Source organism: Ranitomeya imitator, chromosome 8, assembly GCF_032444005.1.
Source record: "Ranitomeya imitator isolate aRanImi1 chromosome 8, aRanImi1.pri, whole genome shotgun sequence".
NCBI classification, from domain to species: Eukaryota; Metazoa; Chordata; class Amphibia; order Anura; family Dendrobatidae; genus Ranitomeya; species Ranitomeya imitator.
Genome location: NC_091289.1, coordinates 62126723 through 62149687, shown reverse-complemented (window position 1 = coordinate 62149687; position 22965 = coordinate 62126723). Strand labels below are relative to the sequence as shown.

The window sequence follows — 22965 nt, the reverse complement described above, 5'->3', positions numbered from 1 at the left end:
GTAAACATCGGGTTACTAAGCGCGGCCCTGCGCTTAGTAACCCGATGTTTACCCTGGTTACCCGGGGACTTCGGCATCGTTGGTCGCTGGAGAGAGCTGTCTGTGTGACAGCTCTCCAGCGACCACACAACGACTTACCAACGATCACGGCCAGGTCGTATCGCTGGTCGTGATCTTTGGTAAATTGTTTAGTGTAACGGTACCTTAATTTAACCAACTGATTACCATCTCTTTTATCTTGATATCCTGTAAACCTAAATTAATGCGAGATTATCCTTCAATGAATCCTGTGCCAACAAAGATGCTTTAACCTTTTGTGAATCATGAACTTTGACACCACATGTCATCTGACTACTTGGTGCCGTTTTTTGAATTCTGTACGTATTTAAACAATGTAAGCACGTTGTATCTGTATGTTGTATGTGGAACTTTCTGAAGAAGAGGTCGCACTGACCTAGAAACGCGTTGAATAAACCACCGTCTAAATTTATTATCCTTGGAACTTCATCATTAATGCAGCGCGGATTTAACCCACACCTCCTGCACAGTTTATATTATGATTTTCTGGTGACAGGTTCCCTCTAAAAAAAAAAAAAAACATTCGAAGCCTCTCCTACCCAATGTGTGCTGTCCGTAATTTTCAACAACCACAGACTTGTACAATTGACTTTGATCCATGAGTCTGATCAAAATCTGACAATTCACATTTGGTCTGCAAAAAACCTGACATGTCCACAGCCAAACACTGATGGAACAAGTACGTGACTACCGGAAGTCCGACTGCTGCATAAATGGTTTTCTTCAGCATGTGCCTAGATTGTGCCAAGTCCCATTCTAATACATTGGTATGTAAATGCTATGTTTTGTTTTTCTGCAGAAAAGAAGCTGCACTTTACAGTACTGCCAAAAGCTATGGGATTTCAGAATTCTCATGTGCACACTTCATTTTTTTTTCCTCCTATGAATTTGAGCACGCATAGCTTTTTTTCAAATCTGCAGCATGTCCATTATTTCAGTGTTTTATGGCAAGTTTTTTTCATCCATAGACACCAGCACGCAAGCTTTGCTGTTTTTTGCTGCAGTTTTGGTGACTAAAACGACCTTTATTAAACATGTACTATAGACATCACACGTAATCGGCAGAATAAAGCACAGCAAATCCTGTGTTTTGGACATGGCGTTTTTACTGAAAAGAGAATAGGTTTTGGCAACAGAAAATAATGCCGCAAAAATAAAGCATGTGAATAATATACTTGTTTTTATTATGTATACCCCTCCTCACATGTAAATGGCCCTATAATAATAAATAATATTAATAGCCTAAAGCAAGGACAAAGTCTGCATGGACTTAAGGTACCGTCACACTAAGCGACGCTGCAGCGATGCCGACAACGATCCGGATCGCTGCAGCGTCGCTGTTTGGTCGCTGGAGAGCTGTCACACAGACAGCTCTCCAGCGACCAACGATCCCGAGGTCCCCGGTAACCAGGGTAAACATCGGGTTACTAAGCGCAGGGCCGCGCTTAGTAACCTGATGTTTACCCTGGTTACCATCCTAAAAAGTAAAAAAACAACCGCTACATACTTGCCTACCGCTGTCTGTCCCCGGCGCTCTGCTTCTCTGGTCTGGCTGTGAGCGCCGGGCAGCCGGAAAGCAGAGCGGTGACATCACCGCTCTGCTTTCCGGCCGCTGTGCTCACAGCCAGACCAGAGAAGCAGAGCACCGAGGACAGACGGCTGTAGGTAAGTATGTAGCGGTTGTTTTTTTTTACTTTAACGATGGTAACCAGGGTAAACATCGGGTTACTAAGCGCGGCCCTGCGCTTAGTAACCCGATGTTTACCCTGGTTACCAGCGAAGACATCGCTGAATCGGTGTCACACACGCCGATTCAGCGATGTCTACGGGGAGTCCAGCGACCAAGTAAAGTTCTGGACTTTCTTCCCCGACCAGCAACAGCACAGCAGGGGCCTGATCGCTGCTGCCTGTCACACTGGACGATATCGCTAGCCAGGACGCTGCAACGTCACGGATCTCTAGCGATATTGTCTAGTGTGACGGTACCTTTTCTAAAATCTCATAAGCTGTTGCTGGTTCTGTAAAACGCAGCTTCTTTTATGCAGAAAACCTGCAGCAAAAAACCCCCGCTGTGTGAACAAAGCCTTTTTATATGAAATTAACCATTTCCTTTTCTTTAATCAGGTTATCAAACCCATGTAAATAGTAAGAGGGGATTGTGCCAGCCCAAAGAGCACGGTGGCATGGAGGAAAAAGAGAGATGTGGAGAGAGATTCCGGTCTTAATGAAAGGTTTAAGAACCCCTTTTTCTTATTATTCTCCTACTTCACAAGGAATATTGCTCTGGACCATTTTCATAAAGGAACAAGGCGCTGTTGTTTTTTGTTTTTCTTGTTACGTGTGTGAAAGAACATGGGGTATAAATCACATGAGCCATACTAGGACCTGCTGTGCACATTCGCTCTAAAGGGCTTTTCTTGGATCTCCTCATCATTGCTGTGGCTTGGCCCCAACTGTGATTTCCAACCATGAGCTGTGTACCATGGAAAGGGGATAAGGCGAAATCTGGAAGTGAGTTTCAGGAGCCTCTGCCAGCACACATCTACCACGAAAAGCAGCGCCGGGAGCTCTGTGCCCTTCATGCCTTGAACAATGTCTTCCAGGATGCTGGAGCATTTACTCGGGAAGCCCTTCAGGAAATATTCCAGAGGTGAGAAGTTAAGGAAATACCTGTGAAATATAGATCTTTATTGTCAGGAATATTGGGACAACTTTATTATGTTGAACATCCGCAAAACGTGCAGCCGCGGGATCTCGAACATATTATTTAAGCACGCTGAATACACTGTTAGCACATGAGCATGCTCAGATAACTCTTTATCCGAGCATGTTCGCTCACCGTTAGTGCACACGTTACTTTCTTTGCTTCTTCCACCTTTTGGTTGGCTTACTTAAGTCTAGTAATTTTTTTACCACAATAATTGGTGCAATTTAAAGGGGTTGTCCAAGTTTTGCATGAAAGTCTGCAGTCACTTTGTGACACAGGCTCTGGCCCCCTTCAGCAAAGTTGATGAACTTTGAGGAAGGAGAAACCAGTGTCCAAACATTGATAAAATTTAGTTTATTTCTTCATATTAAAACCCTATATAAAATGAGATTCCACAGATGGGACAACTGGCCCTTAGTTCTAGTATAAGAAGTGATTCACAAAGAGTGGTTCCAAAACTTTTGGGAGGAAGTCACGTGGTAACCATTGATTCAATAACACCTGTAGGTGGTTAAACATTTGGAAAATTCACAAAGAGCAGAAAGATTTAAAAAAAAAAAAAAAGTGCCGTAATGTTGTAGAATAAGATAAAGCAGCACGGTGGCGCAGTGGTTAGCACAGCAGCCTTGCAGCGCTGGGGTCCTGGGTTCTAATCCCACCCAGGACAGCATCTGCAAAGAGTTTGTATGTTCTCTCCGTGTTTGCGTGGGTTTCCTCTGGGTACTCCGGTTTCCTCCCACATTCCAAAGACATACTGATAGGGATTCTAGATTGTGAGCCCCATCGGGGACAGTAATGATAATGTGTGCAAAAAACTGTAAAGCGCTGCGGAATATGTTAGCGCTATATAAAAATAAAGATTATTATTAAGATTGTGTTGTGTGTTCAGATCATTTGGGGTACATTTATTTAGCATGACTATCCAAACGTACGCTGTTTAATTTTGTGTAAAAACATGTCTATCCTGGGCTGCAAGCCTACAATTCGAATGGGCAAGTAGAATTGGTTGAGAACACCTGCAGGTCAATAGGAGGAGTGCAGTGTCAGAGCAGAGGTAGCCACCCCGCCTCCCCCCCCCCCCCCAGATCAGCTATACAAAAAAAAGTGACCGAAACCTCCTCAGTGTGAATAGGTGCGAGCTGTAGTGACTGCAAATTATGTCTAAAAAAAGCACAGCAGCACTCTGTGAATGGCGAGACATAGTATCAACGGAAATAACAACTTCCAACTGCATTGTCCCTCAGCAAGATGTACTTACAAAAAAAGCGAAGGTTCTAGCGCATAAATTGGCCAGTTCATTGACCTGCAGGTGTTCTCAACCAATTCTACTTGCCCATTCAAATTGTAGGCTTGCAGCCCAAGACAGACATGTTTGTCCATTAAGTAGGCTTCTTAGCCCCAAAATGGCGCATACAGTAGGATAAGGTAGGGTTATGGTAGGACCGAGCAGAGAAGTGTCACCTTGCCGTGGTTGATAGTCACATTGATAGTTATTTCCATTGACACTATGTCTTGGCATTTGAGTGCTGCTGTGCTTTTTTTCATACCTATATATGTAACCAGAGTGAGGCATGGAGATCAGTCTGTCAGTCATTACATGACTCACTGGTAAATGCCTCCTTTCATACAAAATAGTCTCTGAAGGCAGATTCTCGTGCAGATCTATATCCAGCCCATAGATCTTAACAGCTCATATACATCCAGAGATATCCACGTTATTCTTGTAATAAAACATCAGATCACAGATATCAAGATATCCTTTTATTCAGCTTCCTATGACCTACATGCCCAAATAGATGGCTTGAGAGGGTTTATCCTACTGACAGATTTACTTTTAAGGTGTACAAAGTCTCTTGCATATGCAAAATGAGAGGAAATGGTGGGCCGTTTGCCAATATCAGAAAGGTCTCCTAATTTTCGTTTTTAAAGAGCAGGAGGTACATCGAATATATTGAATCTGGCAACTGGTGCATGTTGGAGGGCTTTGGGATAGCTCTTAGCATCCAGCTTACTTGCAGATTCTAAAAAAAGAAAAGCAGAAAACAACCTCTGATGCAACAACCTATATAAGGCAATCATAAGGGCAAAGCAAATGCTGTCACGTCACCGAAAGTACTGTAAATGTTACATAAAGCAATACATAAACTTTCCTCACACAGCTTCATCGATGGAAAAGTGAAAGTTACAGGTCTGTTTTTTATTTCTTAGAAGTAGGGGGATTTGTTTCATTCCTGGAAGAAAGAAAATCAAAATGCATGTAAAGTTTCTTCCAAACCCCGGCGAAGAGAAAGTTTGTCCTATGCAATGTTAAACATGGACAGCGCACAGATCAGACTGATGTCATCTGTGTGTTGTATGCGGTTTTCACAGACCCATAGACTTATTTTGGCCCTTGTCATCCTCGCTGCTGGAAAAAAACGGACATGTCTCCTTGTGTGCACAGACACACAGTTCATGTAAAAAAAAAACAAAAAAAACACGGACATGTGCATATCCCCATAGATCATAATGGCCATGTGGTGTATCCATGAAAACAATGGTTACCACACATACTGGGAACACGGACATGTGATGGAGGCCTAAAAGTGTATTCTGCCCTCCTAAAGTCACGGTACCAGTCATACAGAGCTCTGATGTGCTCGAGTCTCCGTGCTGTATTGTTGCATTTCACTGTGGCTGTTTTTCACATTATCTGGCTTATTGATTTTATTTATTGATTTGTTTTAATGGATTTTTACTTTTGCACAATGCTTGTATTATTGCCATTAAATCTCTTTTGTTATGTTTGTGATTCTTTGCAGATTGTCCCCCAATACATTGGTGACTCCACATAAGAAAAACATGTTGGGAAATGGAAACTATGACGTTAATGTTATTATGGCAGCATTGCAGACAAAGGGTTATGAAGCCGTTTGGTGGGATAAGAGAAGGTAACGGTGTAATCTTGTATAACGAGCACTTGTGTTGTACACTAGGACCCCTCTATAAAGTATTGTGACCCCCGCTAGCAGGTATCGGAGTGAATGACCTAGTCGCTGGAACAATGATTTTAGGACATGGTAAGGGTATGTTGATAACTGGCAGAAACTGTCACATTCAACAACATGAGGCTCACAGTAATCGAGCACTAAGATTGGAGAGGTCTTCCCACAATTACGTTTTCTCCTATAATGGGAGCGAGCACAGCAGACCTCGAAGTTCCCAGTCCTGCTGCACTTATTAAAACGTCAAGGATGGTTTTCTCAGGAATATCCCAATGAGATACTACTAGTAAGGTGTGACCATATTAAGCGTTTAAAGGCGCTTTACACTCAGGCCTATATGAAGGGGCCAGATATCCTGCTGGCAGGTCCTCGTGTAGTCATTGATTAGCCACAATAGTAAATTGTCACTACCATAAGGCTTCACTGGAGCAAAGTAGACCATTGGGGGCGTTCCAAGGGGTCCCCAACGCTGGAGTATTAGAGAAAGAGTGTGCATTTTCATAGCAGGTATATGTGTATTTTTTCTTTTACAGTTTATGTAAACTAGGTTGACTGACTTCCAAAGAAAAAAAAGAACTTTTTTAATCTTAATGGAAGTTTATACATTTTTAAGATGGGCTATCCTCACTAGCCCTAACCCCATGGCTATAGCTGTGGCCGCCACCAGGAGAGGAAGTGATGTCATCTGATCTGTGATGTGCCGCGGATGATGTTCCGCTCTAGTCACCTGACTGCTACAGCCAGTCGTAGTTCTGAGTAACGGGACATCATGGCTTCCTGTCCTGTAGAAGCCACGGGTTAGAGACAGTCAGTGTTTGTCAATTAAAGTACATGGGTGAACGGCACTCCGTTCTTCTGATGGGGCATGTGCGGATATAGAAATGAAGCAGGTTAATTCACTTAATCGTCTTCCACATAATCCACACAACACGTTTCAGCCCATCCAAGGCTTTTGTCAGCTGTGGAGAACCTTATACAATCAAATATATATATATATATATATATATATATATATATATATATATATATATATATATATATATATATATATATATATATATATATATATATATATATATATATATATATAGAAAAAATCCAAGGAAGTGACATCCTGATTAGGGAAAACAACTAAAAATTGAAAATAATAATAGCATTAGTAGAATAATTAGTAGTGAGGTTCATGGTAGATTATTAATAGATTTATTGAGTCATGGAAATTGATATTCGCTAGAGAGGTATTCACTAATCAATACAGTTTGAGATAGATATATCTCTCTCCATCGAAAATATTGTGTTACTAGATGGCGGCCCGATTCTAACGCATCGGGTATTCTAGAATATGCATGTCCACATAGTAAATTGCCCAGCCACGTAGTATATTGCACAGCCACGTAGTATATTGCCCAGCCACGTAGTATATTGCCCAGCCACGTAGTATATTGCCCAGCCACGTAGTATATTGCCCAGCCACGTAGTATATTGCCCAGCCACGTAGTATATTGCCCAGCCACGTAGTATATTGCCCAGCCACGTAGTATATTGCCCAGCCACGTAGTATATTGCCCAGCCACGTAGTATATAGCACAGCCATGTACTATATTGCCCCGTCACGTAGTATATTGCCCAGCCACGTAGTATATTGCCCAGTCACGTAGCATATTGCCCAGCCACATAGTGTACAGCACAGAGCCACGTAGTATACAGCACAGACACGTAGCATATTGGCCAGTCCCACGTAGTATATAGCAGCCATGTAGTATATAGTACTGCCCACGTAGTATGTAGCAGCCATGTAGTATACAGTACTGTCCACGTAGTATATAGCAGCCATGTAGTATATAGTACTGTCCACGTAGTATATAGCAGCCATGTAGTATATAGTACTGTCCACGTAGTATATAGCAGCCATGTAGTATATAGTACTGCCCACTTAGTATATAGCAGCCATGTAGTATATAGTACTGCCCACGTAGTATATAGCAGCCATGTAGTATATAGTACTGCCCACGTAGTATATAGCAGCCATGTAGTATATAGTACTGCCCACGTAGTATATAGCAGCCATGTAGTATATAGTACTGCCCACGTAGTATATAGCAGCCATGTAGTATAACATCAGAATGCCGGATACCCACATAGTGACTATGTCATGTGTAAATTACGCTACAAAATGCCTCTCCAAAAGGGAGCCACATATTAACCCACTCCATAAATACATGAGAACCGGAGGAGAACTGAGTATAAAGGGTTAAGAACAAAATACTTTATTAATAAATCCGTCAGGTGACAAACAGTACAAAAGTTAAAAAACAAAGGATGTATGGACGATCCCCGGCACAATCAACCCCCCATAAATATAGAAAAATACTCCAAGGCAATACACTGACTCTCCATATAATGAGCACATGCAGCGACCAAGTAGTCTACATAGACTTAGTAAATACACTGGAGCAGCGCTTACCAAAAGGTTATAAGGTAGGGTAACAGAGCTGGATGGGCTGATGATACCGGGATGGATCTTAAAGACGCCCCAACGCACGTTTCGCCTCTTTGGTATACAGCTTTTTCAAGGGGATAGTACTGCCCACGTAGTATATAGCAGCCATGTAGTATATTGTACTGCTCACGTAGTATATAGTACTGCCCACGTTGTATATAGCAGCCTTGTAGCCCACGCAGTATTTAGCAGTGTGGGCACCATATCCCTCTTAAAAAAAAAAAAAAAAAAAAAAATTAAAATAAAAAATAGATACATACTCACCCCTGGGATCCAACGGCACTGTGGCGATGGGGGCGCGGCTGGTGCCATCTTCCGTTCCCAGGATGCATTGCGAAATTACCCAGAAGACTTAGCGGTCTTGCGAGACCGCTAAGTCTTCTGGGTTATTTCGCAATGCATCGCTGGGAACGGAAGATAGCGGCAGGCGCGAGCGGCTCGGCGAACTACGGAGGGCGAGTATAGCAGGTTTTTTTTTGTTTTTTTTATTATTGTTAACATTACATTTTTTTTACTAGTGATGCCGCATAGGCAGCATCAATAGTAAAAAGTTGGGGACACACAGGGTTAATAGCGGCGGTAACGGAGTTCGTTACCCGCGGCATAACGCGGTCCGTTACCGCTGGCATTAACCCTGTGTTAGCGGTGGCTGGACGGGAGTATGCAGGCGCCGGGCAGTGACTGTGGGAAGTAAGGAGCGGCCATTTTCTTCCGGACTGTGCCCGTCACTGATTGGTTGTGGCTGTTTTGACGTGACCAATCAGCGACTTGGATTTTCTTGACAGACAGAGGCCGCGACCAATGAATATCCGTGACAGAAGGACAGACAGAAAGATGGAAGTGACCCTTATGCAACAATTTCTCATCTACTATATAATTGTCTACTTCTTTATGTATAAAAGATTTATTTATTCACTTATTGTTTTCTTGTTTTTATTTTTTTTTAAATGTATTTTCTTGCATGGCTTCTTTCTTAATGATCATGATGTCACTTCCTTGGATTTTTTTTCTATATATACTTTTGTATATGGTTCTCCACAATTGACAAAAAAAAAAAAAAAAAAAAAATTATATATATATATATATATTTATTATACACATAACTCTGGGAGCATCACTCTGTCCAAAGCGTTTACAGACTTCGCAAGCGCCTGCGCAGTCTGGACCCCACAGAGTTCGCGGTATGCATAAACACTGAACGCATACCGCTATCTCCGACGGAGAAGCAGAGATGTGCCAGGAGATATTCACCTGTCCCCGCGACGCTCTGTCTTCCTCGTCATCTGGCTCTGACGTTCATGTCAGGGGGCGCGATGATGTGGTTAGTGCACGCCCTCTGACTGAACAGTCTCAGCCAGAGGACCCGGAAGACAGAGCAGCGGTGGATCGGGGACAGGTGAATATCGCAAGTGTCGGGGGCATGATCCAGCAGCGACTTCAGCACCTGAACCCCATAGCGCGCCGGTGTCCCCACCTGCTCAGGCCCCTGGCACTCGGCGCCCATCGACGAGAGGGGAGTATGTAACTTTTTTTTTTTTAATCACAGCAGCATACGGGGCATATTATGTTATGGGGCCATCAACCTTTATGGAGCAGCATACGGGGCATATGGATAGGAGCAGCACGTGACAGAATGAGGGCATATGGATGGCAGCAGTACATTACAGTATGGGGGCGCAAGATGGGTGCAGCACTTTGCAGAATGGGGGCGCAGGATGGGAGCAGCCAGGGCCGTATTTGCCACTAGGCACTTGAGGGCACGTGCCTAGGGCGGCAGGATGCGGGGGGACGCACTTGAGGAAGTTTTTTTTTTTTTTTAAATAAAAGTCCGGGGTCAAGTTCCCGCCCTCCTTCCTCCCTCCCTCTTCCCCCCCCCCCCCTTCCTTCCTCCCTCCCTCCCTCCTTCACCCCCCTTGAAGACGTCATACTCGCCTTCCTCCAGCGGTGGCTGCAACTTCGTCTCAGCGCCGGCAGCTTGTCCTGTCTTCAGCGGTCAATTGATGCCGCTCATTAAGGTGATGAATATGCGCATATTCATCACCTTAATGAGTTGTACCACGTGACCACTCATACAGGAAGGAAGACGCTGCAGAGTTGCCGGGAAGTTTTGCGCCGCACGGTGAGAGAAAGGTGAGTATGACAGGACAGGAGCCATGCACGCAGAGGAGGATGGGGGAGCCATGCACGCAGGCAGGGTGGGAGGATGGGGGAGCCATGCACGCACGCAGGGGGGGAGGATGGGGGAAGCCATGCACGCACGCGGGGGGGGGAGGCTGGGGAAAGCCATGCACGCACGGGGGAGGATGGGGGAAGCCATGCACGCAGGGGGAGGATGGGGGAAGCCATGCACGCACGGGGGAGGATGGGGGAAGCCATGCACGCACGGGGGAGGATGGGGGAAGCCATGCACGCAGGGGGGGGAGGATGGGGGAAGCCATGCACGCAGGGGGGGAGGATGGGGGAAGCCATGCACGCAGGGGGGGGAGGATGGGGGAAGCCATGCACGCAGGGGGGGAGGATGGGGGAAGCCATGCACGCAGGGGGGGGAGGATGGGGGAAGCTATGCACGCAGGGTGGGAAGATGGAGTATAAATACTAGGCCCTATAGGGGTGACACAGTGTAAGAGGACAGTGTGAAGAGGGGACCGGTATATAGAAAGGAGGACAGTGTGAAGACGGGACCAGTATATAGAAAGGAGAGGTCGGTGTGAAGAGCATGTACCATAAGAGGGACAGTGTGGGGGTCATACTTTGTGCAGACAATATAGTGAGGGGCAATTTTTTATTCAGGAGCATTATAATGACACTTGTATCTTTAAGGACATCATGTGGAGATTTTCCGCAAAAGAGCCGAGAAGATGTAAGTCTGCAGAAATGGCTGTGGATGAGAAAACTCATCATGGGGTCTGAACAAGATGAAGAAAAGGAGAACGGCTCCAGAGACTACGTCATCTATAAGGTCCCTGGATGTAAATGTTATTTGTGATACTGACTAACTCTCATGTTTTTATGTTAGGAGCATTAAAGGGGATGTCCAGGTTTGTGATGAGTCTGCAGTCATTCTTTGTGACTGCAGGCTTCTGAATTCTCAGAGTGCGCCCTGCACGCTGTCAGGATTCTCTCATACTGGCGATTTACATTAATGCGATCACATTGACTAGACATATGTGGCCTCAGTCAATGAAAATGAACTGAGTAAGGCCGGGCACGTCTAGTCGGAATGTGGTCAGAAGTATACAAGTCACATGCTTGTGCTGACATTACTGTCCACCGGCAAGGGAGAATCCTAAAAGTGTGCAATGCATTAGTTGCGAGAATTCAGAAGCTGCGATGTCAGGATTCAGCTCTGCAGGTTCCAGTAGTCGTCACATGGACACTTCACTCATATGTGGTTTTCATACTTGTGGTCCTGTGACAATGAGCTTCTCTTCCTGCTTCTCTGTTTTTCACTGAACATTGAGAGCATTAGGGAGAGGAGCTCGTTGGTACACGACTGAGTGTGCAAATCGCATATGTCATTGGCGGAGGGAAGGCACGCGAAAATGATTTCTTGCCCCGGGTGCCAGAAAACCTAAATACACCTCGGCCGGTATGCCACTGCGAGCGGTGATTACCGGGTCCAGTGGAGGGATGTCTGTGCACAGGCAGTGAGGCAGGGACTGAGGGTGTGCACAGAGAGAATGGAGATCCGGAGACTGCCCGTCCCAGTCTACGCCGTAGCCTGGAGCCTCATTATCATAGGAATATGTCAGTTAATTGTTTTTCTAAAGCTTTATAGTGTAGTTTTAGGTCAGAGAGGGATGGTTAGGGATGAGCTAGGAAGGTGCAGGGACAGGTAGTGATGGCTACTTGCAGACATGTGCGGCAATTGCGGTTTTGCACTTGCGGTGATACAAAAAACACTGCTAGTAGCGTTTTTTTCCATTGCTGCAAGTACCGCATTTGCCGGATCGCGGCAAAACCGCAAGTGCCGCACATGTCCGCAAGTCCCATATGGAATGAGGCCGAACGCAGTGTTGCCATAAGTGATCCGTTGCGCGGCAGATGTGGAAAAACTGCTGGATCTGCTGCAAAAGGCTACTTTCACATCAGCGATTATTGCCAAAGTCACTGCTGATAGTGTCATACTCACCAAAGGGGGAGGCAGTACTAAAAGTGCCTAGGGCAGTAGAAACTCTAAATATGGCCCTGGGAGCAGCACATGACAAAATGGGGGCGCAGGATGGGAGCAACACATGACAGGATGGGGGTGCAGGATGGGAGCAGCACATGACAGGATGGGGGCGCAGGATGGGAGCACCACATGACAGGATGGGGGCGCAGGATGGGAGCACCACATGACAGGATGGGGGCGCAGGATGGGAGCAGCACATGACAGGATGGGGGCGCAGGATGGGAGCACCACATGACCGGATGCGAGCACAGGAAGAGAGTAGCACATGACAGGATGGGGGCGCAGGATGGGAGCACATGACAAGATTGAGGCGCAGTATGAGAGATAAAACTGATCTGCCATTATGATTCTCCAGGTCATTGAGTTCATAGCCACCAAACATGTCTAGGTTCCTTTTAATTTAAGTGGTGAAAAAAAAATCCCCCCCCCAAAAATGTCATATTCCGAGACTTGTAGAGTCACCATTTTTCGTGATTTCGGGTTGGGTGAGGGCTTATTTTTTGCGCAGAGTTGACATTTACATTTTTAATTATATCATTTTGGTGCAGATACGATCTTTTGATCGCCCGTTATTGATTTTTAGTGCAACGTTGCGGCAACCAAGAAAACATAATTCTGGCGTTTTTTTTTTTTTTCTTTGTTACACCATTTAGCGATCAGGCTAACTTTTTTTTTTATATATATATTGATCGGGCGATTCTGAACGCGGCGATACCAAATATGTGTATGGTTTTTTTGTTTGTTTTATTTTGATTGGGTTGAAAGGGGGGTGATTTAACCCCTTTACCCCCAAGGGTGGTTTGCATGTTAATGACCGGGCCAATTTTTACAATTCTGACCACTGTCCCTTTATGAGGATATAACTCTGGAACGCTTCAACGGATCCCGGTGATTCTGACATTGTTTTCTCGTGACGTATTGTACTTCATGATAGTGGTAAAATTTCTTTGCTATTACCTGCGTTTACTTGTGAAAAAAATGGAAATTTGGCGAAAAATTTTGAAAATTTCGCAATTTTCCAACTTTGAATTTTTATGCCCTTAAATCACAGGGATATGTCACACAAAATACTTAATAAGTAACATTTCCCACATGTCTACTTTACATCAGCACAATTTTGTAACCAAATTTTTTTTTGTTAGGGAGCTTTTTTTTAACTTTTGGTATGCTTCGACAATCATAGGAGACTAGAAGCTGCCACAACCCGATCAGCTCTGCTACATAGAGGCGATGATCAGATCACCTGTATGTAGTAAAATTGCTGACTTGCTATGAGTGGCGACCACCAGGTGGCACTCATAGTAATCCGGCATTGACAACTATGGAGGTCTGCTGGAGACCTCTGGTTGTCATGCCGACCCATCAGTGACCCGCGATCACGTGATGGGGTCACCGTTGGACGGATTTCTGGTATGATGGCTGGAAGCGCACGTTAAATGCCGCTGTCTGTTTGACAGTGGCATTTAACGGGTTAACAGCCACGGGTGGATAGCGATTCCACCCGTGGCAGTTCCGGGCACATGTCAGCTGTTAAAAACACCTAATATCTGCCGGGACAGATGTGGGCTCACCGCCAGAGCCCACATCAAAGGGAGCGACACAACATGCGCCGTACATGTATGGCGCATGTCGTGAAGGGGTTAAAGGCTTTAACAAAGTACAGCTCGCAAAGGTAAATGTTTTTTCTAGGGTTTTGTGTGCCCATGAATAGCTTTACTTTGTTAAACTGCTTCCGTAGGGTTTTGTTTTTTTTCGCTTTTAAGTAGCCCAACTGTTACTATTATACATTTAGATTTCTTACCCTTCTGATTATAACCTGTAAGGCACATTTACAACTTTTTTTGTGTAAATATTATGCAAAAATGTAATTTTATGATTTCTTAATTGCTATAGAGTTAAAAACAAAATTGGTTAACCCGCATTGTAAATTTTGCTAATAAACCTAATTTGCAATCTTTGCGCTCTCAATTGTTTCAAAGGAAACAAGACGTAATGCACTCGACCTTCATGGCCTGTATGCCACGCAAGTGCTGAATAAAAAGTTCAAATTTCAACTGCTTTTAGGGTATGTGCACACGTTGCGGATTTCCTGCGGATCTGCAGCATTTTTTACCGTGCAGAAACGCTGCAGATCCACAAGTGATTTACAGAACAATGTAAATGAGAAAACTCGCTGTGCTAATGGTGTGGAAAATTCCGTGCGGAAACACTGCTGATTAAAAGAAGGAGCATGTCACTTCTTTTTTTGCAGATCTGCAGCGTTTTTGTACCCATTCCATTAGAAATCCGCAGGGGTAAAAACCGCAAAAAATCCGCACAGAAAACGTGACAAATCCGCACCTGCATTTTCTGCCAAGAGACGCAGAATCCACACAAAAAATTCCTGAGCCTAATCCGCACATAGCCTTAAAGTTTGTTCAACAACATTTAGACAAGCCTGTCATATACTGTGAGAATATAGTCTGATCAGATGAGACCAAACTTGAACTGTATGGATGCCATAATACACACCATGTTTAGAGGTCAAAAGGGACTGCATGTCACCTCCCCTCCCCCCACAATAAAAAAAAAAACAAAAGAAACCATACTAACAGTGGGAACATCATGGTGTGAGGCAGTTTTACAGCATACAGCACCGCAAGCTTCATGTAATGGAAGGATGGATGTACAAATGTACCACAACATTCTTGGTAAATATCTGTCATCTACCAGGATGATGAAGGTGAAACAAGGGTGGACACTTCAGCATGACAATAATCCCAAACTCGCAGTCATGAAAACCCTCACTTGGTTTCAGAGAGAGAAAATAAAGCTGTAGAATGGCCGAGCCAATCACCTGACCTGAATCCAATAGAAAATGTATGGAATGTATTTATTATTTAGAGTGTTTGTGTGAAAGAAAGGGCCAAAATCTCACCTGAGCGATGCATGCGAGTAGTTTCTCCATATAGGAGAAGCTGCCATCACCATGCTTTTGTATGAAGTATTAAAGAGAACCTGTCAGCAGGATTGTGCTGAGTAACCTACAGACCGTGTCAGGTTGGCTCCGTTATACTGATTAAAATTGTGCCGGCCGATCCTGCACGGTAGCAGCTTTTGTCGACCCGATAGATGCAACTGCGCAGGCGTGGCTGGCACCATTTTAAGGTTTTTTTTATTTACTTATATCTCAAAATAAAATAATTAAATCGATATTATAGATGCCGTCATGCTACAGCGGCGGCTGAGTGTAAATTTAGTTTTTTAAAACCATATATTCAGTATGTGAAATAGGGGGCAGCTAAGTGAGGGATCAGTGACCTGCCATAAGCCATCAGTATGAATACCTAAGCAGAGCACCACATAGACGCCCCGAAGAGCGAGAATCTCATTAACCGAAAACTACAAATAAAGATTAAACAAGCACAAGGCGGATTTCATCACCCAGGTATCATTTTAATGAGTGTTACGGCGCCAACCTGAAATATGTCTCTTATATCAATCATGTCTATGTCATTCATATAAACCACAATATTCATGCTGGAGTCTGTACTCGATCAGTTTGCTTGCCATTCAGGTCACAGTAAGACCATGGTTGATAAGTTGTCTCCACCAGCCATAAATCTATAGTCTCTTTAATTTCCCTGTCTGCCATGCCTGGTCTGCGATCCAGCAAATAACCAACTTTAATTACCTGTTTGCAGCAGGGGGAGGCTTCCTGCTGCAGAGGTCATATGGAGGTTAATATAGTGCTAAATTTTGCTCCATTTAATGTATGATAACTATGAGATGGCTTTTATAGATTTTACAATTACATCTATGACAACACATAACTTTAAGAACATCTATGGTTTGCTTCCTTTGCATGTGTGGATTGGAAGGGTGAGGCTATACAAGACAGCAGGCGGACGGCACCTCACCTGACGATGAGTACCGACTTTACTCATATGTGCCTTTACCTTTGTAATACATTCCATATGGAATATGACAGAGGTGTATGGGATATAGATCTATTATATACATGAGCACTGGATGGTATTTGTTTTCTGGCATCATGCCTGTGTGGGATACTTAATTTGGTCCAAGGGGTGCTTATCTGAACACTAGACCGGCTGTGATCTGTTTGACAGATAACATTGATTTCAATGCATGTGAATGTGCCCCACAATGCAGGTTGAGGTGAATTGCAGTATTATATACTAAGGGTACCGTCACATTAAGCAACGCTGCAGCGATATAGACAACGATGTCGATCGCTGCAGCGTCGCTGTGTGGTCGCTGGAGAGCTGTCACACAGACAGCTCTCCAGCGACCAACGATGCCGAGGTCCCCGGGTAACCAGGGTAAACATCGGGTTACTAAGCGCAGGGCCGCGCTTAGTAACCCGATATTTACCCTGGTTACCTAAAAAAAACAAACAAACATTACATACTTACATTCCGGTGTCTGTCGCGTCCCTCGCCGTCAGCTTCCCGCACTGACTGAGCGCCGGCCGTCAAGCACAGCGGTTACGTCACCGCTGTGCTCTGCTTTCCGGCCGCCCCTCACAGTCAGTGCGGGAAGCTGACGGCGAGGAACGCGACAGACACCGGAATGTAAGTATGTAATGTTTGTTTGTTTTTTTAGGTAACCAGGGTAAATATCGGGTTACTAAGCGCGGCCCTGCGCTTAGTAACCCGATGTTTACCCTGGTTACAAGTGAAGACATCGCTGAATCGGCGTCACACGCCGATTCAGCGATGTCTGCAGGGAGTCCAGCGACGAAATAAAGTTCTGGCCTTCTAGCTCCGACCAGCGATGTCACAGCAGGATCCTGATCGCTGCTACGTGTCAAACACAACGATATCGCTATCCAGGACGCTGCAACGTCACGGATCGCTATCGTTATCGTTGTTCAGTTGTTAAGTGTGAAGGTACCTTAAGGGACGTGTTGTTATAAGAGTCGCAGAATAAGTGTGCAAACTGCATCCCTTCTCCGTCAACAGCCTATTACATGTCCTCCTATTGTTTTTATTACACAGGTTTGGGGTTTAGGACTCCCTATTTATAGGTTTGCTTTATGTATAGTGGATAGGGGTACCTTTAGTACATCAATGTGTGGGTAGAGGGGCCCATTGGGAACACTAGGGTGTTTCTAGGGACCCCAGGGTCAGCCATCGTTGAGCGGGGGCGCCACAGCGTTCCCCCTAGGGCGGCAACCCCTGCTGTTAGGCAGCTCGCAGCCTAGACATTTTGCAGGGAATGTCTTTTTCCCCACACTAGTTTTTTCACGGTGTGTGTTTGTTTGTTGATTTTTGGTGTAGCCACAGGTTGGTGGCATTTTATATGAGGTTTAATAAAATTCACGTTGGGTTTTTATATGATTACCTCTAAACTATTATCCAAATTTTCGTATTTAAACTAAAAATTCTTTACATCTATGACAACACATAACTTTAAGAACATCTATGGTTTTCTTTCTTTGCCTGTGTTTATTGGATGGGTTGTTAATGACATCTGGTGAGAATTTCATGTCAACAGCACCTTTAGAAATATATTTACTTTGAAAATTGGTGACCAGTCCAAAACTTATTTCACCAGCTGTATGTGGGCTTTCAGACTGGTGTAAGATAAATCGGACATTGTCTTAATTTCCTAAAGCACTACTGTCGATTATTATAAGGGATTTTCCTGATTTTCCCGTATCCCGTGTATCTATGATTTCATTTTCTGAGTCATTGTGTAAGTGTTTATGATGGAATTTACCAATGTAAGGCGGATCAGGATGTGCCCTAAGTATGCTGAACACAAGAATTTAGGTTTTTTTTTCCTAATAAAATTTCTGCATCTCCTTCCGGATGTCGGATTATTATTATTACTATTATTTTATATAGCACCGTTGATACTCCGTGTACAGCACCATGGATTCAAATATATGTTATGGGTTGTGTTGTTGTTTTTTCTTTCCTAATATTGTTTCTCATTCTCTCCGTAGGGATGTTGGCTTGATTTCACTCTCTAATGTTACTGGATTCATTATGAATCTTCCATCCAGTCTCTCTTGGGGACCCCTGAAGCTGCCCCTTAAGAGGCAGCATTGGATATGTGTGCGTGAGGTCGGTGGCACTTACTTCAACCTAGATTCCAAATTAAAGAGGCCTGTGAGGATTGGCAATGACGATGACCTAAGGTAAGCTGGATAATTAGTCATCTGTGAAACCATGGCTTCCCAGCAGAATCTGAGGAGGTTTTTTTTTTCCAGCAAGGATGACTATTGGCCTACGGTCCCAGGTAGCATTTCCACTGCAGACAACCTCGCAATGAGATGGCGCAGCGGAGAGACAGACATTTCACTATTTGCATTGCAAAAAGTTAAATTCTCACCTAAATCCGGAGCTTGGGTCAATGTAAGCAGCAGATATATCTTGGTGGCGCTGTGAAGCAGCAGGTTTTCCGCATCCCAATATGCAGCGGAAAATCCACCGTTTTTGTACAATGGAAACATAGCCTTAGAGGAAGATAATCTGTGGCTGGAATGTTCTGGATAATGTCCGTAAAGTACTTTGGCCTGTGATCCTGTGGATCACAAGAATGTCATGCGCCATTTCCAGGTGAAACCTAGTAGTGCATTCTCTTTACTTGCAGATAGAAGTAACAAAATATGCATGTCTATCTTTTTCCTGGAAAGTTGGAGTGGGCAGCCTCTAAATCGAATTTTCAGGGGACCTCATTTGTGCTATACCAAAAATATCTACAGTTATCTACTTCTGAAAACCCATTGCGCAAGCTCTAGTGAAAGGTAAAACTGGATTGGTGTGCACAGTGTGGTTCTGAACAGCAGGTGGTGCCTATCAAAGAGGTTGTCCACTTCCCCAGCTCAGTGGCTTTTCCCATAAATGCCCCTATAAATCTCCATATACCATACCAGCGCCATATTTACTGTGGCATACACTTCTGAGCAAAATATTTGCATAATCAAGTCCTTGGTTCACTTTGAGGAGGGGTCTTTGTTTCTGCTAGTGTTTGCCCATTAAGGCATTCGGGAGGGTTCTGCGCAAGCGAGCAGGAAGTTAACTCTGCGTTCGTGATCTTTGAGGATTCCATTGTGAGCAACAGGGATCAGAAGATGTGGTGAGGACCAGACGGATAGCGTTGAGTAGCAGAGGGTCTGGAGAGGTGAGTGGTAAGGTGATGGCCCAATATGGTTCAGAAAAAAAGTCACCTCACGGCCACCATTTTGCTAGTCCTTGTAGAAGCCAATTTCCAAAAGTCCAAATTTTGACGCATGCCGATTTATTTGTAGAACTCCATTCAAAATGATTCGCTCATTTCTAATGTTAATGATATGCAAACGATTGAAAATGGGAACAACATTTTTCAAAGTGTTTTGATTTACTCAGTATCAAGTGTCACGTGCAGAAATACGGTACCTTTTATTTATGTTACTCACTTATGTAGCGCTATTAATTCCACAGCGCTTTACAGACATTATCATCACTGTCCCCATTGGGGCTCACAATCTAATTTCCCTATCAGTATGTCTTTGGAGTGCACTGAGATGCCTTAGACGCCTTGGCGTGTTTTAATGGTGAAACAATAATTCTGGGACTGTTACTTGCATGACAGATAGCATAATGTACGGTAGCCAAACCCCTCTAGTCTTCACTCCAGGTACAATAACTCTGCATTACATTGATTTGGCTGTGGGACCATTGGTGCCACCATTTCTCCAAAGTGTCCCAGGAGCCGTTATTTAATACAACGCCAGACTGTATGTTGCTCGTGTTGTGAGCAGCCTGTGTGGGCTAAAGGTGGTACCATAGCCTGCAGCGTCTCTGGACATGTCTTCTATCGTGCACATCTGTGATGTCATTGGTCACCAAAAGCATAGGGAGCTGCCAACCTCGGATCTTGATGATTTACGCAAGTGCATTCAACATGGCAAAACTTTATTCAGTCAACAATTAATGCGCCACTTAAGCAATTTTTTAATTTCACCACTGGAGTGGTGCAACTAATGTAATTTCCCTGACCCTAGTAATATATATTTACCAGCCACTGTTATCCGTGCCGTTCTGGTCCTGATCCGCCATCTTGTGACCACAACTTCTGACTGAAGGTCAGAGGTAACAGTCACAAGCCCCAATGTAAGTTTGAGAGCCGCGTTCTGGCTCTCATACTTGCCTTGAGTTATGACTTCCAGGCCACCTAGAAAACATATGAGCAATCCTTTAGGTCACAACCTGCAGAAGCCGAATCGGAGCAGTGCCGAGGACAGATGAAGATGCCAGTGTGCGTGGCATTCATACCTGATACTGAATAAATCAATATGTTTTGAATATTTTTTTTCATCATTTGCATATAATTAACCTGCCTATCCAACCTGTGACTTCCATAGTTCCACAACTCTCCCTTCTTAGTGTTGCAATATCAATGTGGAGGAATGTAGATATACTGTGTTTTGCAAAGGTTTTAGGCAGGTGTGGGGAAAAAATGCTGCAAAGTAAGAATGCTTTATAAAATAGTGTTGATGGTTTATTTTTATCAATTAACAGAATGCAAAATGAATGAAAAAATAAAGAAGAAAAATCTTAAGTCAATATTTAGTGTGACAGCCCTCTGCCTTCAAAATGGCAGCAATTCTTTGAAATATGTTTGCAGAAAGTCTTGGATTTTGTAGAATTATAGTCAGGTATATGAGTAACCGAAGTACATTTTTAAAAAGATGATATCTAGTCATTAATGGGAATCTTAGTAGAATTAACCTAACCCTCCTAGACAGTCTATAAAAACCTGAATAAAATTCTAACTTGATATGTGCAGTCTGATGTCTTATTCCAGAGAAATCCATGGGTTTTTCTTTTTATATGTAAAAATGTAAATGAGCTGATAAGATCTATGGACCGGACACTGATCTCCCCGAGAATCTGCCTCCAGAGATTATTTTACATTAAATTAGGTGTTACCAGTGTGAGACATATAATGTCTGACGGACTTCTCCCATAATCGGGCCTCCTTCACACGTCCATATAAAACACGTACGTGAAAAACCTGTACCAGCCACCGGCGCTTGAATGTGTCTCTTTCCGATGACACTATCGTGAAGTCGGACCTACAGAAGTCTCTGTCTTGACACATACTTTGCTGTTAAATCTATTGAGGAAACAGACCATTGTATTGTATGGGAGGCACAAGAGTGTGGACAAAGGGATTGCTATTAAGCATGGGGCCTATATAAAATGTGAACATGCACAGGAGATAGATTGCTTGTCCGCTGGGGGAGATTGGCGACTTGTGGAAATGCCACATAATCGTTCCCCAGCAGTTGAGTCACTGCTGGTTAGACGCAAGTCACTCTTTCTAATCTTATATAAGGCAAAAGCTGTGCTCTCTAAATGTACTCGTCATTATTATGAACACTAGATGGTGGCCCGATACGAACGCATCGGGTATTCTAGAATGCACAGCCATGTAGTATATAACACAGCCCACGTAGTGTATATCCTAGCCACGTAGTATATAGCACAGCCCACGCCGTCTATAGCACAGCCCACGCCGTCTATAGCACAGCCCACGCCGTCTATAGCACAGCCCACGCCGTATATAGCAATGTGGGCACCATATCCCTGTTAAAAAAACAAAACTATTTTTTATTTTAATTGTTATATACTCACCTTCCTTCGGCCCTTGGATCCAGCTGAGGCCTTTACCGATGCTCCTCGCGACGCTCCGTTCCCAGTAATGCCTTTTGGCAATAACCCGTGATCATGTAGCGGTCTCGCGTGACCTCTACGTCATCATCTCGCGAGATCGCTAAGTGATATTGAGTCATTGCCGCAATGCTTTCTTGGGACCGGAGCGAGAGTGGGAAAGGCTGCGGCGGACTTCGGAAGGTGAGAATATAATGTTTTTGTTTTTTTTTTTTGTTTGTTTTTTTTTCTATAGTAACCCCCCACGACAGCACACCTGGAGGATGTTACCCCTTTCCTAATAGGGACAGGAAATTGACAAGAGGTTAAATAACCCCTCCCTCATCCTCCCCTCAGTGTTCTTTCCTGTCCCTACTAGGGATGAAGAGGTCATCCCAGGTGCACTGTGCCGGCAGCGGTCACCGGGGGGGAATACAGATAATCTGGCCGGGCAGCTGGGATCAGACTTGCGTCCATTCCCTGTCGCTGCTCCCGTCTCCTCCGACTCGGGACTCTTCTCCGCCGCCATTCCGCGCCTGCGGGTAAGGTCTGGGGCGTTCTTCGGCTGGAGGCCTCTCTGAGCTCTCCAGCCCTTCTCCTCCTCCGCACCGCGCGCGCGTGTGTGGGTACTTCCGGTCTGAAGCCGGCGGCCGGATATGACGTCAGACGCCGGCCGGCTTCTCTGAATCAGGAAGTTCCTCGTGCGTTCCAGCCAGGAACGCTAGGAGATAGCATGGAAGACGTCGGCGTTCTCCCCCCACGTACTTCCGGACACCGGAGGAGGAGGTCCTCATCCAGGAGGACAGGTGCTGCGTCCGGTCGCCTATATATTCAGGCCCTGGACAGGAAGACATCGCAGGTAGGACCACTGTGTG

At 44.5% G+C, this 22965-nt stretch overlaps 1 protein-coding gene across 2 annotated transcripts in view; it reads left to right on the top strand.

Annotated features, from left to right (window-relative positions):
* The window catches only part of JOSD1 (Josephin domain containing 1), a 41492-nt gene that overhangs the window by 6000 nt on the left and 12527 nt on the right, over positions 1-22965 (top strand). The window contains exons 2-5 of one of the 2 annotated variants that reach the window (XM_069737022.1): positions 2203-2728; positions 5587-5715; positions 18397-18591; positions 18664-21259. In XM_069737022.1, coding sequence (XP_069593123.1) covers positions 2547-2728; positions 5587-5715; positions 18397-18591; positions 18664-18841 — 684 coding nt within the window. In that variant the 5' untranslated portion in view covers positions 2203-2546 and the 3' untranslated portion in view covers positions 18842-21259. Of the gene's footprint in view, positions 1-2202; positions 2729-5586; positions 5716-18396; positions 18592-18663; positions 21260-22965 lie in introns of those variants that run through there. The other variant, XM_069737023.1, reaches the window with a different exon arrangement.